General features: G+C 38.3%; 2 protein-coding genes across 6 annotated transcripts in view; one reads left to right on the top strand and one right to left on the bottom strand.

The window, feature by feature from the left end:
- Syn (synapsin) overlaps nucleotides 1–19021 on the top strand; it is a 75023-nt gene that overhangs the window by 23313 nt on the left and 32689 nt on the right. The window lies entirely within an intron of this gene.
- Timp (Tissue inhibitor of metalloproteases) overlaps nucleotides 1–19021 on the bottom strand; it is a 44051-nt gene that overhangs the window by 6337 nt on the left and 18693 nt on the right. Inside the window, exons 1-2 of one of the 3 annotated variants that reach the window (XM_078194682.1) lie at nucleotides 13876–13952; nucleotides 12505–12617 (exon numbers count right to left, since the gene is read on the bottom strand). The exons of 1 other annotated variant lie outside the window; for it this stretch is intronic. Coding sequence is in view for 1 of the 2 variants with exons in the window: in XM_078194681.1 (XP_078050807.1) it covers nucleotides 13876–13959 (84 nt within the window). In the remaining variant the exon portion in view is untranslated. Of the gene's footprint in view, nucleotides 1–12504; nucleotides 12618–13875; nucleotides 13976–19021 lie in introns of those variants that run through there. One more of the 3 variants, XM_078194681.1, reaches the window with a different exon arrangement.

The raw sequence follows: 19021 nt of genomic DNA, 5'->3' as shown, positions 1-19021 counted from the left end.
AGAATAGACCGGCATCGGCCGGCGGATCTAGGCAATTCTAACGGAACCATCGACTGTCGAGCCATTCGAGATGGTCTGGCATCAGACTACAGACCAACACATGTGTTATTTATTACATATATTATATATAAATAATATATATAAATAATATGTAAATAATAATGCAGATAATATATTGTCCAAAAATATTGCAGCAGACAAATAAAAATTGACCAACTTTGACTAACGATAACTTTGCAAAAAATGATCGTATAGTAATGAGATTTACTGCAAATTAAAGCTTAAAGCCTCTACTTTAAAATAGCCTACCTTTATTTTTAGTTCACCGAAGTAGTGTCAATGTAGCCATTTAAATATAACCATAGAAAAACCACCCCTTTCTGTCAAGCTACGTTTTGGCCACTGAAAATTGCCATATTTGAAAAAACGCACAGACCTTGTAAAATTTTTCTCAGGGATGCCGTTTCCACTGAAATGAAGTTCAATTCTTCTTCTTTAATTTAAAAAAAGAGCCATGTAGCTACGATTTTTTCTCGCTAAGTTACAGCACTTTAAAGGAACCCTTGTCGATACCTTCAAAAGGGGTGGCTTTTCTATGGTCATATTTAAATTGCTACATTGATAACCCTGCGACTAATTACAATTCCAGGTAGGCTATCTTAAAGTAGAGGTTTCAAGCTTTAATTCACAGTGAGTCTCATCATCCTACGACGATTATCCGCGCAGTTATCGCTAGTCAAAGTTGGCTAATTTCGACGACATTCTCTTTCAGCTACTTGCAATCGATCCAACAATTATGCAACGTTGCAAGCTGCTTTAGACAATTTCAGCTATAGAAGACGCTGTGCCATGCGCTGACAGGATTGTTATTAACGACTGTCATTAGCATTCCTGGAAATGTTTCATCGTAGTTAAATTCGCGGGCGTATCCGATACCTCTTATACCAGGAAAACAGCATCGGGTTACAAAGTAAAGAAGCGTGGGGAGCTCGGCCTTGGATCGGCGACGCATTTTTTTCTGATCCACTTGGCGCCTCGCGGAGCCCACCGGTGTCTTGTTTACAAACAAGACTGATCCTCTAGAGGTCACCGAATTGTTTACAATCTGTTTTACAGGCTGACATAAGACGTTAAATCCACGGAGAACTGGTCAAAATGATTCATCGACAACTTATTTTTTTTATGATGGTCTATTGTTTAAATATTTTTTCAGTATATTTAGATCGAGCAAGATTTTTATATTTATATCGAGGAAATATAATTATATTTAGATCAATATAAACGACTCATTTTTACTTTAATATATTAATATAAATCAGCTGATTTTGGAGCTCTAAAAATTTATAATTAAATAATTAAATAGCTAAATAGTTAAAACAGTAAGTGATTAATTTATTTAGATCGTAGTTCTACGATTTCGTATGACGAAATGCTCGAATATCTCTGCGGTGAATAATTATGCGTTGGTATTCTGCGGGGCAAGTTCAGCCCACACCCACCACGATCATCAGCCGGTGATCTTCTCGCACGGTATTCATCCGACGCACTTCATGCATCATCATGCAAAACGGATTGATTGGCCGGCTGATGTCATAGGCAGCTACGTGTTCACGCTGCGCTTTTATTTCCGCTCGCGACGGTAAACACTCTCCGGTGGCCCGTGAACGCGGTTCACGCCTCGTGACACATCCTGGAGATGGGTCCTTCTGTCCCTTTTTATTCTACCTCCCTTTGTCCTTTCTTCTTTCTGCTTCATTTTGTTTTTTATTCTTCCATTTCTCTTTTTCTGTTTTTCTCCGATTCTTCCTGATTTTTCTTTTCTGCATTTCCTCTGCTTTTCCGTTCCTGTTTTTCTTTTATTTTCTTCTGATTTTCCTACTCCGATTTTCCTTTGATTTTCCACGGATTTTCCTCTGATTTTTCTTCTCTGATTTTCCATTGATTTACCTCTGATTTTTCTTTTCCGATTTCCCTTTGATTTTCCACTGATTTTCTCTGATTTTTCTTTTTTGCTTTTCCTCCGCTTTTCGTTTGATTTTCCTTTTCCATTTTTCTCTGTTTGTCTCTTCCTATTTTTCCTTAATTTCCCCTCTCTTTCACCCTTTCTATTTTCCTGTTTTTCTCACTTTTCCATTTTCTGCTTTTCCTTTTCCTTTTCTCATATTCTATGTCTCTTATTCTCTCCTCTTTCCTCTCTCTCTCTCTCTCTCTCTCTCTCTCTCTCTCTCTGCCTGTCCCAACTCTCCTCCATTTGTGCATGGATTCGCCACAAGCGATTTACTCCGCCGCGAAATCGTGTTACGCCGCGACGTCGATCGTTTCGCATAATCGTCCGAGGTGAGCGTTTAATGCACGCCGCGACCTAGTGCCGGGCGAATGTTGCACGATACATTAAACGGATTCGATTTCCTCCTGGCCCACTTCGGCAGCGAGCACCTGACGACGGCATATACCCGCTGCTCAAATGCGATATCGTGCGAGATCTTCGCGGCTGATATAAAAATGATTAAACAAACCGATAAAACACTATAAAAATTGTTGCGCTCGTTGCAAATTATTATTTGGTCCTTGGAGGATAGTATAATAGCCTAGTAGCCTTTTTATTGCTTACCAATCGAGATACTGATTTTTCCATCGTCTTTCCTGTTCTAGGAATTTTTTTATTTACTTCGCTAACTTTTTAGAAATTATTTAGAATTTTTGGGAAACTATATGTCATTGTATATTGTATTTTATTGTATATAGAATTATATACAAGGGTTTTAGATATAATATGGAATTTTTTAGAAATTACTTGCAGGAATTTTCTAGGATTTATATAGAATATTAGTGGAACTATATACGATTTTATATAAACTTTATGGAATTTTTGAAAAATTCTTATTCCTAAAAATTCCTTAGGCAATTTCGGGAAACTTTTTCCTTTGTAGAAATGTTCTACGTTGCTCCGTTAACGAATTATCAACGAAAAACGAGGAGCGAGCGCTGCAGTCGAGTGGGCAGAACAACAGCAGGCGCCACGCGGCAATGGCCGCGAGGGCGTGGCCCTGCAGCTTCCCTCTCTAATTGGTCCACGTTTTTCGTTAATATCTCGTTAACGGAGCCTCGTAGAAGATTTCCGCAAAGGAAAAAGTTTCTCTAAATCGTCCAAGGAATCATATTACTCGGACAAAAACTCCTAATAAAATAAAAATACTAAATATTATTCTGCAACACCTTATATATCAAGTATTTGGTTTCACCATTGCAATAAGACAGTATTCTTCTTCTTTTCTCTTCATCGAGCTCAAACAGAGGTAACATTCAACTCTGGCAGACCTCTTTGAATAAAACAACGCTTTTTTCTATAATTTGCATAAACTAAATCGTCGACACTATACCGCGTTGTAAAAAGTAAGAAAGCGAAGTCCACGGAATATCATACTCTTCTACGCGTTCACTTGCCCCCTCCCTTACCCCTACCCCTTCTCCTCTGGTTGGATATGGTACGAACGAAAAAATGTCACCATTTTTACTGCTGTCGAATAAGGGCCCCATTATCGTCCGTGTTTGCGAAACGAGAAACCGCGGGGCCCGCACGGTACAATGTACACAGTAATTTACGATCGATAATTCCTGTCTGAAACGGAGATTTGTGATTGCGCGGACGTAAATAAGCGCGCAAGGCTACGCCAATTAACCTTAAACTCCGAATAAGATCGTGCCACGCGAGAAGGGTAAAAGAGAGCCGGCGAATGCGAGAACCAGCGGGGCCGGGCCATGTAGCCGCGTTACACCTCATACTTATGGTAATCTAACACGGGCCCCGCGTGTATGTGCATACAGTCGCTGGCAAATATATGTGGCCGGGATTCGAAACGGGACATTTTCGAAATTTTGCATGGGTTGCATATTTTCCGGATGCTGGGTGGACCAATTCCCTAAACAATATTTAATATTTTTAATATTTTTAATATTTTTATTGTTTTTTAATATTTTAATATTTAGTATTTAATATTTGATATTTAAACATTTTTTGAAATTTTTAATATTTAATATTTTTAGTAGTTTTAATTTTTTCAGGTTATTAATATTTTTAAACTGAGATAAGAAGTTTTAAAAATCGGGAAAAAATATTGGAGAATTTGGATCTTTTATTTTTATTCGTAATTAATAATTGCAGTGTCCCTAAAATATTTTCGTGGAAATTGTTAAATAAAGTAACCCTTCTACCATCATGAAAAATTATTTTTAGTTCATTCTATAATTTTTTGAAATTATTTCCGGTATTATTTAGTAAACCACCCCTTCAAGGATCGCAAGAAAAAATTGTAACCCTTTGGGGTAGTTTTGGAAAAGGCTATTAATTTATTGTTATTAATTTATTGCAGTGAAAAATTTGTAAACAGCTCTTTCATACTGTTTAATACTTTCATAAAAAATATTCCATCGATCCACCCCTCCTACAACCACCAAAAAAATTAAAATCGTCCTATAGAATTTTGGAGCAGCTGTCCGGTTTAAACGGACCACCGTATACGTTTGTCGACGACTGTACACATAAGTGCGATATTATAACTCTCGCAGAGTTTTCTCGCGCCTAGCGCACACCGGCATAAGCCCCGCGATAATTCAACGTTACGGGTACCAAGCAAATGACGATTTATCGTCTCTCCTTATGATAATGGGCGCCGGGGGATTTGTTCGATCTACAGGCAACAAATAAATAATAATTCAAAAGTGGCTTATAACCATCGTGATTTTTATCCCATGGCCGATTGCCACGTCGTTGCAACAAACAAGACAACAAGCGATCGAGAGAAAAACCGTGAACGTGTGGAAAGTTCAATAAGTCAGACGGAAAGGTGAGGAGAGGAGGGGAGGGTGGGGAAGTGTTAATAAATTCTTGGACTCCGGTTCGCTTCAGCCAGATTATTACAGGTCGTTACAGTCGGGGTTCTTTATTTCGTGGCGTTTAGCTCGCTCTCGTAACCTCGACTGTAAACGTCATGCTCGTTTTATAGCGATGCGTATATGGCAGTTACGTGAAATTGGAGTAGGTGATACAATGAACATATTATTGTCATATTCCATTTTTGTTGGATAATATAAATGGACGATGTGAATAATTTTGTGGAGATATGCCAACTGATAATTAGTATGGTTACTTAATTAATAATAGGTATAGAATAATTTAGGACCATTGAGAGAGATTTATCTGAGACTCAATCTATATAGACCAGATTCAACATAGATTGTACAGACTCAACTTAAACTTACTCTAGAATTAATCTAGATAGTCTAGAGCAACTTAGATAGTCGAGCCTCAACTTAGACAGTCTATACCCAGACAAGACTTAGTCCAGACCCAATCCAGACAGTCAGAACTCAACCCAGACAATCCAGACTCAACCTAGACTTACTCTAGACTCAACTTAGACAGTCTGTACCCAGACTAGAATTAGTCCAGACCCAATCTGGACAGTCAGGTCTCAACCCAGACATCCCAGACTTACTACTATACCTAACCTACATTTGGTGTTGATCCAACCTATATTTAACCCAGATCCATCCTAGGCCTAAGTCAAACGTAAACCAGACCTAGCAATGTTCTTCTCCTTATAACTTTTGGCCCGCAATCATCGCAGCAGGCGCCAACTCGTTCGGTGTAATACACGCGCGCCTTGTCACGCGTTAATGTGGAACAGGTAGTGGGTTAATGAATATGCAAACGAGCGCTGACGAAAACGGTACACCCATGAAATACTACGTCGTCGTGATCGCCATCAACAATGGACCGCCGCGCACAGAAAGGCGCGCATCGTTACGGGAGATTCCTAATAAATTTGTTCGAGTACTTCCAGACCGGTAGCCTAATCCCCTGGCGCGCTGTTAAAGGGTTGTTATTAACCCTTAACGAGATGCACTTCGTTATGCATGCCGGGTGATCACCCGGCGCAATTTGCCGCCACGGATATCGGCGGCCTGATCTCAGAATTTACCGAGACTCTGAACGGTTTCGTCGGTGGCGGCGCAGAAGAGCCGTCTCGAGCCCGTTAATTGTCCAGCCGTTGATTATTTAACGTCAAACGAATTTGGAAGAGTAAGTTGATCGGAAAAAGCGAAGGCAATAATTTAGCGAACAAATTCCTGCACGAGTGATCGATTCGTAGCGGCGGCCTTCGTATTTTCTATTTATTCACCGGAGTGCGTGCGGTGCCTCAAGGTTGCCAGATGGATGGGGCACTTGGTTTCATTTTTTTATTATTTAGTTACGTTAATTTAAACTATCAGGAATCGTATGTTTTAGTTTATTTGAACAAAATCAAAAGCTTATTTGCTGTTGGCTCTATAAATGTAGATGAGATTTGTTAGATGTAGATTATTTCTGACATAGGTCAGGAGTAAATCTATGCTAGGTCAGGGCTAAATTCAGATTAGATCAGAGTTAGTTCAAGGCTGGTTCAGGTTGACTTGATTTTAACCGATGCACTCTCAATGCACTATGGATGCTATAAATGCTATAGCTGCCAATTAAATCTAGATTAGTTCATAGATAGGTCAGGGTTAAATCAAGTTTAAGTCCTCTATAGACACAGTTCTCCCTAAATGTCTCAAAAACTAAGACCCATCGACGAAAACACATGAAATAAAAGTCGTCCCAAATTGCCTACCCAACAACATATCACCCAGCCGCCAATATCGAAGCAGCTTCCACAAAACTGAACGCTTCCTAACACAAGAAGAAGAAGAATCGATTGGCTGCCAGCCGGACAATAAATAACGTCTCCGTGGGGCCGGTTACAGCATACCCGCTGTCGTCGCTAATTTTCTTTCGCGCCGCGCCGCCGCGGCAAGAAAATGTTAATTGAACAGGTTTTGTTCCACGCCCCTTCTACGCGCGGGCTTCGGTCTCTCAGGAAACCGGCCCCCAACGGCCGGCAATAAAAGTCTCCAGCATTTGGACACGCCGGAATTCATGCGCAGCGAATTGGCCAGGCTTCTTCGGTTTCGCACGGGTTTAGGTTTATTATTCGATATAGAGGCGTGCGTCGTTGTCTGCGCAGTGTGTCAGTGTGCTTGATCTCCTGGCCGTCGCGCCATAGGGGAAAATTCTCTGCAGACTTCGAGCTTCGTGGAATATGACACCGGGGATCGCCGGCGATAGACGACAGGCGATACAGGATATACGGTGCCGGGGAACGGGATCTAATGGACGCGTAAATCCGCCTACCGTTGCTCGTAAACAATTAGAAGAATGTCCGCTGTGACGCGCCGTTTGCAACACCTCTGCCTGTCTGTCTGCTTCTCGGAAGCTTGATTCCTCTCATAAGCCGGCTTAATCGTCGATCACAATGGCCTTTCTGCCGTTCCACGATTCTCCTATCGAAGGATTTATTTAGAATCGTTTTGTAATGGCGGAGATTCGACGTTTTTTTTGTTTTAAATCGTGAAAAGAATTTTATGAAAATTTTATTAAAGGTTCCTAAAATGATATCTGCATTGTTGTATGTGCAGGTTAAGTCTGAGCTAGGCTCGTGTTAGGTCTAAGTTAGGTCTGAGTTGCCACTATGATATGTCTATATTAAGTCAGAGTTATTTATATATGTAATGACTGTATAGATTGGGTATCGACTAAGTCTAAGTTGGCTATGGACCCTCTAAGTTCGATTGGATTATGTAGGTTAAATCTAGAGTAAGTCTGGGTTGAGTCTTGGTTGAGTCTGAACTGTCTGGATTGAGTCCTGACTATCTAGAGTGGATCTGGACTAAGTCTAGTCTCAATATGGACTGTCTAAGTTGAGTCTCCACTGTCTAAGTTGTTCTAGATTGTCTAAGTTAAGTCTAGAGTAAGTCTAGGTTCAGTTTGAACTGTCTGGGTTGAGTCCCCACTGTCTAGATAGAGACTGGACTAGGTCTAGTCTAGGTATGGACTGTCTAAGATGAGTCTCGACAGTCTAGGTTGCTCTAGACTGGCTATATGATTTCTAGAGCAAGTCTAGGTTGAGTCTGGACTGTCTGGGTTGAGTCTGGTATAAGTCTAGTTAATATGTGAACAGTTTAAGTTAGGTCACGGCTGTCTAAGTTGATCTGCAGTATCGAAAACGAATATTAAATATAATATAATAAGTCGATATAATAAGTCGACGTTAGGTTTACGTTAGGTCAGTATTTAACTCTGAATCACTCCCAATTTAATACCACATCGACTCTGAATTACGTCCAAGTTAGATCATCGCCGGATTCGATCAATGCCTACGTCTCCCAATCAAATAAAACGTTATCTCGATGACGAACGGAAAACGCACGCACATAGAATTCATTGGACGCCACCTATTAGTATTTCCACACATGCTCTGGCCATTAGTGACGTCACCGTCTCGGCCGTCCAACTATGTAAACACTCGAAATGAAATATCGCCGTCGATCCGTGCAACTCTTGGTAAGCGTGCCCGTCGAGAGTTTCAATGTTCCGCGTATCTACGGCGAAACTTCATGCGGATCGCGATAAACATTTGCCCATAAATCACGTGGATAGATCGTACGTGAAAAGAGATTCACTGTCCAAAATATTACCGTGGCCTCGCGATCATGGGCGGCGTAAAAGTATCGTTTGTCAAGAGTGAATATAATAGCGACAAGGAAAGTATGGTACAAGCGGTAATAGTCGGTCGGCGGTGAGTCGTAATGGAACCTGCGAATGAAAGCGCTAGGCACGGAGAAAGTGGACGCGTAGGCAGAAAAAAAGTGATTCCGTCGCGGACGCGCGTTACCGGCCCGCAATCACGGATAGTGCACCGCGGACGACAATGATACCCGCGACGCTCTTTGACGGCGGCCGTTGCACCCTCCGTGAGTTTGGAGCGGGGCGACGAAACTCGGTCGAGAATTTTTCATACACGCCATTGCGAAACGATGACAAAAAGACCGTAACAATTGTGGTAAATATGACAGAAATTGTTCCATAAATATTATTTTAATTGTAACATTTCTATTATTAGGAAATAATTAATCAAGAATTGATTAATCGTTGAATTGTTGAATTGTTGAATTGTTGAATTGTTGAATTATTGAATTGTCGAATAGTCGAATTATTGAATCATTGAATCATTGGATCATTGAATCATTGAATTATTGAGTAATTGAGTCATTGAATCATTGCATCATTGAATTAATAATTTATTGAATTGTCGAATTCCTGAATACTTGAATTACTGAATTGTCGAATTATTGAATTATTGAATTATTGAATTATTGAATTATTGAATTATTGAATTATTGAATTATTGAATTATTGAATTATTGAATTTTTGAATCATTGAATCATTGAATCATTGAATCATTGAATCATTGAATCATTGAATCATTGAATCATTGAATCATCGAATCATCGAATCATCGAATCATTGAATTATTGAATTGTCGAATTCCTGAATACTTGAATTCTTGAATTGTCGAATTCCTGAATACTTGAATTATTGAGTTGTTGAATTCTTGAATTCTTGAATACTTGAATTCTTAAACTCTTATATTATCGAATTCGTGAATTGTTAATTCATTCAATTATCTCTAATAATTCCTTTAAATCCCTTAACTAATTTCTCCGCAATAAATTAACCAATTCATTACGATCAGTCAGTCCAACAAAGTCTACTGAACGAGTTACATACATTTTCAAACAGCGAACGAAGATATCTGAACGAGACTTATATAATCGTACTATCAGAGACGCCAGCGATTGATTCACCGTTCTCTTATCGGACGTATTGAAATCACGCCGCCGCGTGGCTTTACGCAACTACATAAATACAGGCGCGAATTTACTGTGCGGTGCCCGCGAAAGCAGTGTCGCCCGTCCTGTCGCACCGTTTATCGCTTTTATATATCTTCATTAACGGCTGGGGAACCGAACGACGCTGAGCGTAAAAGCGCCGCCGTGAAACGCCTATCATCGTTTCTGTATTCTATATTTTATATTTTATATTTTTATATCCATTGATTTAAAAAATATTAGTTTATTTACTTAGATTAACAGAAGGGTAGTAAATTAAGAGGGTAATAAATTAAGAGGGTAGTATGTTAAATGGGTGGTAAGTTGAGAGGGTGGTAAGTTAAAAGGGTAGTAATTTAAGGGGGTAGCAACTTAAGAGGGGCTTGACTCAATAGTTTGATTTTAAACTCGTCAAATAGTCATTATATTATTATTCAAATATATTATCAAGAGTAACAGTGAGTCAAACTGTATTACAAGTAGTGTTGGGTTTAAGTGAACTCTAAACAGAATCACTTGTCAAATATAATTAAAATCTAGTATATCACACACGACGATTGGTCCAAGTATATTAAAAGTAGCGATGGGTTCGAACACCATTAAAAACTAAATAACGTACAAATAGACTACAAACAGTGACACAATCATAACCAATGCAACCACAGTCCCAATCCACTACACCACAAATGAATATACCTCCAACCATTTTAAAACTAGTGATGGGTTCGACAGAAACACTTGATCAAACCTAAGTCAAACTCATAAATTCCCATCGATCTCGTATTCATCGCTGAGCCGAGATCTTATTCGGCTCATTAACGAAGCTCAGTTACACTCAGCGGGATCATGAGTTCTACACGTGTAGGGTCCCGATAGGAGCTAAATAGGCGAGCGAAAAGTTTCCGCAGAAACAGTCGAATCATTATATACACGCGTTCCGATTAACGGGCGAAGAGGCTGATGGAATATATAAGGCGAGTGAGAGAGACCAGTCGTTCGGACAAGTATTAATTATCCGATCGATCAATCACCGGGCTAATGAATGGTCGGTGCTCGGCTACATGGTGGCACGTTTCGAGTCGCGTTGCAACGGCGATAAATCGGCGGACGGTGCCGCTCGCGCGAACGATTTACATTTTCCGGCCGATTTGCGAGGGACAACGATCGATTATCGAACGAATTCACTAAACGGCTAGGCTAGTGTGAAGTGGACTGTTGACGCGAAGATGAGAGCCTCTATATCTCTCTTGCTCGCACTCTATAGCTATTTCTCTCAGTCTCCATTGCTATATTTCTCAGCCCCTATTGCTATATTTATCATTCTTTCACAGTCTCTATTGCCATCTTTCTCAGTCTCTACGGCTATATTTCTCAGTCTATATTGCTATATTTCTCAGTCTCTACTGCTATAGCTCCCAGTATCTATTGCTATAGTTCTCAGTCACTCTATCACTATTGCTATATTTCTAGTTCTCTCGTCCCTACTACTATATTTATCTGTCTCTCTATCGCTCTTTCTTTCTCTCGCTATTTCTATTGTACTCTCTCTTCCTCTTTCTCTCTCGCGAACGCGCCAGCTCGCCGAGTGTTGCAAATTGATAATTGGCTCCGTCGTAATGACGCTACGTGCCCGAGACAATGCGACGCTTGCGGAACTCGCGTCGTCGCTCATTTAGCGTCATCACGTAGCGGCCGCTTAGGAATATTACTTCGTGGGAATTATACAATATTTATCGCGTCGCAACGCGATTATAGCTGCAGACTGTGCCAATGAGAATTCGGCTAATTGATATTTACATCGTGGCTCATTTAAGAGCCACAGCTTTAAAATCGCTCCAGAGATCGGGTCTGTTTAGACCCGGATCAAAAATAATGTTTATACTTGAATTATTAGTTTTAATATTATTATTAAAAATTGAGTAATTTAGTGACGATTTGAATACGAAGTCTGGGTACATTTTTAATAAATCAATTGTGACTTGTCAATCAAATTTGACAGTTGAAAATCTAGAAGTATTATAAGATTTAATTAAATTATATTTTTGTAATAAAATATATGTACATAGAGAATTACAAATGGATAAATTAAAATGAAATAAAATTATAAATGTACTGTCACAGTTTCTCAGTTCTCGTTTCTGTTAAAAAATTGTTGTTCTCGTGATCGGCGAACAGGTATGTTTGCGCCACTGTCGAAAATGAGTCAATGTACATAGCAGACTGTCAAAACAAAAGATAGCACACGTAGAGATAATGCCGGGTAGCCGAAGAGCGAGAATTTTTGCACCTAATTACATTAGGAAGATATAAGCGACGAGACGTGTGAATCATTTTGTGGCACGAGCGGCGTTCGATTTTTCAATGACAAATATCTGCGCGTCGTAAAATTGTTAAATTCAGCCAGATTGTTTAATAGAAAATTCTATTCTATTTCTAATCTATTTAGAAATTTCTGAGATCAATAAAAATGTAAATAAAAACTTTTGACATTTATAAAATTGTAAGAAAAAATTTGGAGAATCCCCAATATTTATAACAAATCATAGTTACAAATTTATAAAGCCCACCACCTTTGCAATTTCAAATTATACTTCATTTATAATTTTTCACTTCACCAGTAAAAAAGCAAAGAAAAAGGAACGAGTTAAAACGCGACTGCAATTGGTAATAGAAATGCCTGTTGCATTCCGTCGGTGCAACCTTTAGCAGTATGACCCGCGGTGCATCGATTAAATAGCTGTGGATGAACTTACTCTAGTTTTCTCGGGAGAGTACGTTTACACCGAGACTGAAACGAAGCCGGCGATGCCACTCGAGACACGCGCGTCACTCGGATAACTACGTTGACAATAGAACCTCTTGTAAACTGAAACAATTCACTCGGTCACACAATCGAATCACCGACAGCTGGAGGGTAGTATATCGTGTCTTGTGCATGCGATCCCTACGTGTTCAGATCAGTCAAACTATTCTACAATGCATTTTAAGTCAGCACTTTGAGTCAGAGTTTTATTTAAGCCAATATTTAGTTTAAGTCAGTACTTGACCTAAGTCAAAGTTTTATTGAAGTCAGTACATTATTTTGAGTTAGCACTTGATTTAAGTTATAGATTTATTTAAGCCAGTAGTTTATTTGAGTCAGTACTTGACTTAAGTTAAAGTTTTATTTAAGTCAGTGTTTTATTCCAGTCGGTACTTGATATAAGTCAAAGTTTTATTTAAATTAGTATCTGATTTAAGTCAGTACTTGATTTAAGTCAAAGTTTTATTTAAGTCAGTGCTCGATTTAAGTCAAATTTTGATTTTAGTCAGTACTTGATTTAAGTCAAAGTTTTATTTAAGTCAAGGCTTTATTTGAGTCAGTACGTCATTGAAGTCAAAATTTTATTAAATCAGTACCTCATCAGAGTCAGAACTTGATTTAAGTCAAAGTTCTATTTAAATCAGTACTTTATTTGAGCCTGAACTTGATTTAAGTCCAAGTTCTATTTAAATGTGTGCTTTATTTGAGTCAGTACTTGATTTAAGTCAAAGTTTTAGTTAAGTTAGAACCTGATTTAAGTCAGAGTTTTATTTCAGTCAGTATTTAGTTTAAATCAGTAATTTATTTAAGTCTGTACTTGATTTAAGTCAGTACCTTATTTAACGAAGTATTTTCTTTAAGTCAATATTATCTTTAAACCAGTGTCTCCGTCAACTCACTGTCTTCTTTAAGCCCTAATCGTCTACAAATCACTACATCGTCCAAGTCAGTCTCTTCTTAAGTCAGCAGCCTGGTGGCTTCGATCAATAATCGGGACGACTATCGCGGATCGATAATCCGCGGTTTCACGGCGACGCGACACGCGGGGGCACGCACGAACGCCGCAATTTCTCTGGAAATAGACGCAGCCAAGGTTGACGTAACGAGATCCGCGAAAAACCGTTCCGCGGCGACCTAGCGCACCGGCGGCCACGATTCTAAAAATAAAACGATTCAACCTCTCCCACGTATTTCGATCGCTTGCACAAGGGCCACGGAATTCCCGAGGGTCCGGCACGAAACCGTACGCGAACTCCTGTGACGTCACAGGCGGAGTTACGTGGCCACAGGTCGATATGTACCAGCGGCGAAGCGAACGAACCTCTCTCGAGCGATGAAATTTCGCGGGCCGCAGCAGGTGGAGGCTTCTAAGACGCGCGTCAAAGCAGAACTGCCCCAGTTCCATCGCATTACAGCTATTATATTCCACGCGGCAGCATCCGTACGTGTGTGCACGCATGAGCTCTGCGGGCTCGCGCACGCCGCGTGGTGGGACTGATACCCGGGGGGGAACATGCTTATTAATAACGATGTAATTGTTCGCTTTCGGCGGAGTGACCGAAGGTCACTGGAAAGCCTGTAGGGTCGAAGGGAATTTTTATTTTCGTTCCTTCAGCTTCTCCCTTAACGTTGCCATTGTTAAGGTTGTTCTCCTATTTTTAGTGTAATCGTAATTATTATTATACTGCAAAAGATTATATCATAGAAAAGTCTTGGATAAAAGTGACGAACTTTGACTGACGATAACTTCACGAGAAATTATCGTATTGAGGTGACGTATTTTTTAAATTAAAGCTTGAAGTGGCTAGTTTAAGATAGTTCGACTCGATTTTAAGTTGTATGCAGTGTTACTGTGGAAAATATTTTAATTTAGCCATAGGAAAGACATAGCATAGAGAACTTTTGGACTAAAATTGGCAAACTTTGACTAGCTATAACTTTGCGAAAAAATTTTATATGGCAATGAGATTTACTGTAAATTAAAGCTTGTAGTCTCTACTTTAAAATACCCTAGCTCGATTTTTATTTCACTTAGGAGGCATTTAAATGTAAATGAAAATTTATTTAACTAAATCTATTTAACTAAAACTTAGTCATTTAAATGTAATCATAGAAAAACCACCCCATTTTGTGAAGCTACGTTTTGGGCATAAAAATCGCCAAGTATGAAAAAATTTTCGGACCTTGTAAAATTTTTCTCGGGGATGCCGTTTGCGATGAAATAAATTTCACTTCGTCCTCTTTAATTTAGTGGAAGAGGGAGATAGCTACGACTTTTTTTCGCAAAGTTACAGTACTTTGAATAAACCCTTGTCAATAGCCTGAAAAGGGGTGCCTTTCTATGGTTATATTTAAATTGCTACATTGGCAACCCTGCGACTAATTACAAATCAAGGTAGGCTATCTTAAAGTAGAGATTTCAGGCTTTAATTTCCAGTAAACGTTATCATCCTACGATGATTTTCCACAGAGTTATCGTCGGTCAAAGTTTGTCAACTTGTCTCGCTTATTTTCCGCTGAAATAGCTCTTTCATTCTTTTTCAATTTATCTATGGCGGTGGTATTTGTCGCGGTCCGAGAAACGCAGATAAGGAAAGTCCTCGATTCCCATTATAGGTCAGATCAGCGGGCGACCGCGTGCTCGTGCAGGATGTTTAAAATTCGGATTCCATGAAAACCGAACTTTCAAGCGAAAGAGCCACTTGGTCTTTAAGCGATTTATTTTTGCATAAAGTGAATCAACTTCCTGCATCGCGTCGGGCTCCTGCCGTCGACGCCTCTTATCGCGGCACGCAAATAGGAATTTCAGTCGAAACCGTCTGCGAAGATAAGAAAAATTATGTTTTCGTTGCGTCTTCCTTGTATCGATTATTATTATCGCAATAGTAAAGCGGCGAGCACGAGATAACAAAACTGCTGTGTGTGATTCAAGTAGATAACTCTGCGGTGAAATTGCACCTATTAGCTCATCTTGCAAATTTTTTTTATTGGAAAACCAGTGACTATTTTGCGACCGCGTTTGGTACATAATTTTCAATGAACCTTGCTGTATATAGTGTATTTTTTATGTTGGAAAATATTCAAAATTCTCCGAGTTATAGTTTTTGAAATATGGACTGGTTTTGGAAATGGGTGTCGTCTTTTCGAGGACGTGAAAGTCATTTAATAATAATATAAAATTCAGTTTAATATTATTATAAAATTCTATGATTTCGTAACAAAATATTTGTATTTTATATAGATATTACATAATTTTTTTTTGTATCGTGAAATATTGAAAAATATTTAGAAAATATTTACAAATATATAGAAAAGATTTTAAAATATTCAAAAATACTTAAAAATATTTAGAAAATATGTAAAACTATTGAAAAATATTTCAGTAACATTGAAAAATACTCAGAAAATATTTAAACATATTTAAAAATATTTTTAATATTTAAAAACGTTTCTAATATTTGAGAAGTTTTTAAAACTGTTTAGAAATTATTTATAAAGTACTAAAAAATATTGAAAGATGTTATAAAATGCTAGAAAATATTAGAGAACATTACAAAATTCTAAAAAATATTAAAGAACGTTAAGTAATATTAAAAAATAATTTTCAAAGCTGAAATGCACAATGCACCCCTAATTTTTGTTGCACACAACAGAGTGCATCGCGAATTGTTGCGAGCCGTAAAAGACAGATTGACACGCGAGACGTCGAAATTGAAATGCGAGCGCATCGACAACAAGTCGGACAAGTTTTGCGGAGCAGTCACTCTCTGCCAACGGAAAGTGGTCTTCGCCGCGCCGAAAAAGGAGCAGGCCGTGGCGGATCGTACGCGATTAATCATAAATTTGGACGTTGCGTCATGATGCGCCGTCGGGCCCGGCTCGGAAGTGCAGCCGACGACCGGACGATTACGTCGATTTCTTCTCGGTAAAAGATGCCGGATAGCCGTTCGTGTCATCGTCGGCTTGTTTCCCATTAATTCACCGCGTGACAGTCGCCGCAACCATTCGCATTTAATAAATAATCGTGGCTGTCATTCTCAATTTATTATATTATTATTTTATTCTACTTCAAATTTGTTATATTAATTTTAGTTCGTTCCATTATTTTTACCTTGTTATTCTATTATTAATTTCCCAGATTAATTTCAATTCCTTAAACTATTTTTAATTAATTTTATTACCTTCAATTCGTCACATTAATTTTAAATTTTTAAACTATTTTTAATTCGGTATACTGTTGCTAATTTGCTATATTCTTTTCTCTTTATTTCAAGCTTTCACCTTGTTATATTATTTTAAATTTATTACATTATTTCCAAGTTCATAAATAATTAATTAATTATCTTATTACAAATTTGCTATATTACATTGAATCTGATATATTATTTTCAGCTCGTCATATTATTTTAAATTCACTACATTATTCTCAATATAATAAATCATTATTAATTAATTGCATTACTATCAAATCGTCAAATTATTTTTAATTTTTTAAACTACCTTCAATTTGTCCTACAATTTATTGTCAAATTATAATTGTCAAATTATTTCTAATCAATTCTATAATTTCCAATTAATTTTTCCTTGCGAAGCAATCTATGTCAATTTAAATAAAAATACAAATTTATTTCCTCTATTTAATTTTTATTACATTTAGTATAGTATAGTCGATGTATCGATATATATATAGACAGTACCTTGGACTCCGAATAAATACTTTACCGAAAAGTAAACGCGGTATGGAAAGAATTCGAGAGTTCGTCGATATCGTCGGAAAGGGTTAATTAAGATACGAACTTTCGTTCTGAAATTCCGAGGGGCATCACGGTTTACACGTGTCGCTCGCATCTTCTCCGAGTGAAAACGTGTTTACAAACACAATGACTCAGTGTATAAACTTGCGAAACGTGTCGCGGCGAGGTTGCTTTAATTACACATAATACTGCTGGCGCTCTGGTGAAAGGCAAAAATTGGGAACAGCATCCTCACGAATCTCTTACACAGTGAGTACTATAGAAAGATTCCTTCAGAAACGACGTGTTAATTCATGGTTCGTTGGTTAAATATTATCTATACATTGTTTGCTGCAAGAAATAATTATAGCGTAGGAAATACTCCGTCAGAATTGACCAACTTTGAGTGACGATAAGTCGCTGGAGAATTATCGTAGGTTGATAGGATTTACGGAAAATTAAAGCTTGAAGCCTCTACTTTAAGATAGCCTACCTTGATTTGTAATTAGCCACAGGGTTGCCAATGTAGCTACTTAAATATAACCATTGAAAATCCACCCCTTCTCAGGCTATTGACGAGAGTTTATTCAAAGTGTAGTAACTTCGCGAAAAAAAATCGTAGCTGCCTCCCTCTTCCACAAAATCAAAGAGGAAGAATCGAACTTTATTCCACTGCAAACGGCATCCCGGAACAAAATTTTACAAGGTTTGTACATTTTTTCAAACTTGGCGATTTCTAGTGCCCAAAAAGTTATCTCGCTAAAGGGGTGGTTTTTCTATAATTACATTTAAATTTTTATAACAATACCCATAACTCTATCATAAAATCAAGCTACGCTATCTCAAAGTAGAGACTTCAAGCTTTAATCTGCACCAAGTGTCATGGTTCTGTATTAATTTATCTCGGAATTATCGTCAGTCAAAGTTGATCAATTTTGAAAATTTCGCGATCATCGACTGTACAAGCTCGCGGCATCTTCTTCGATATCGGTCGACCGCGTATCTCCGATCGGACGTCGTTCTCTCGTACACCTTGACAGTAGAGACAGACGCAACGGACAAGACCTTTAATTACACGGACGGATATCCATGGAACTGCCAGCCGCGATTACTCGATTAATCATGAATTCGGACGTGACGTCGTGTCGCCTCATTACAGCGCACGCGAGGCGACCTGGGACCTCTTTGCCGTCCCTTTCGCGCCGATATTGGGTCCGTAGAAACGTTTGTTATTAATATTTATGGAAAAATGTGCTTTGGAGAAAATATATTAATTAATTAATTAATTAGTAAGGGAGTAGAGGAATGTGGGAATAAATAAATAGAGAAATAATGAAATATAAAAATAAAGAATTATAGAGATTCAGAAATTCAGAAAATCAAAGATTCGGACATTCGGAGATTCCGAGATTCGGACATTCGGAAATTCAGAGATTCGGAGATTCGGAAATTCAGAAATTCAGAAATTCAGAGATTCAGAGATTCGAAAATTCAGAAATTCAGAAAATCGGTGATTCAGAAATTCAGAAACTCGGAAATTCAGATATTCGGAAATTCAGAAACTCGGAAATTCAGAAACTCGGAAATTCAGTTATTCAGAAATTCAGAAATAAAGAATTAAAAAAGTAAAACAAGTGAAAAAATAGAGAAATAAATAAATAAAAAAATAAGTCATGCAGCCGTGTGTGACCTTGCACTATAGCAAGCCTAGGTGTCAGCGAGCGAGTGGTTTCG

Source organism: Augochlora pura, chromosome 11 (assembly GCF_028453695.1).
Source record: "Augochlora pura isolate Apur16 chromosome 11, APUR_v2.2.1, whole genome shotgun sequence".
Lineage (NCBI taxonomy): Eukaryota > Metazoa > Arthropoda > Insecta > Hymenoptera > Halictidae > Augochlora > Augochlora pura.
This window is presented reverse-complemented; position numbering and strand designations above follow the sequence as displayed.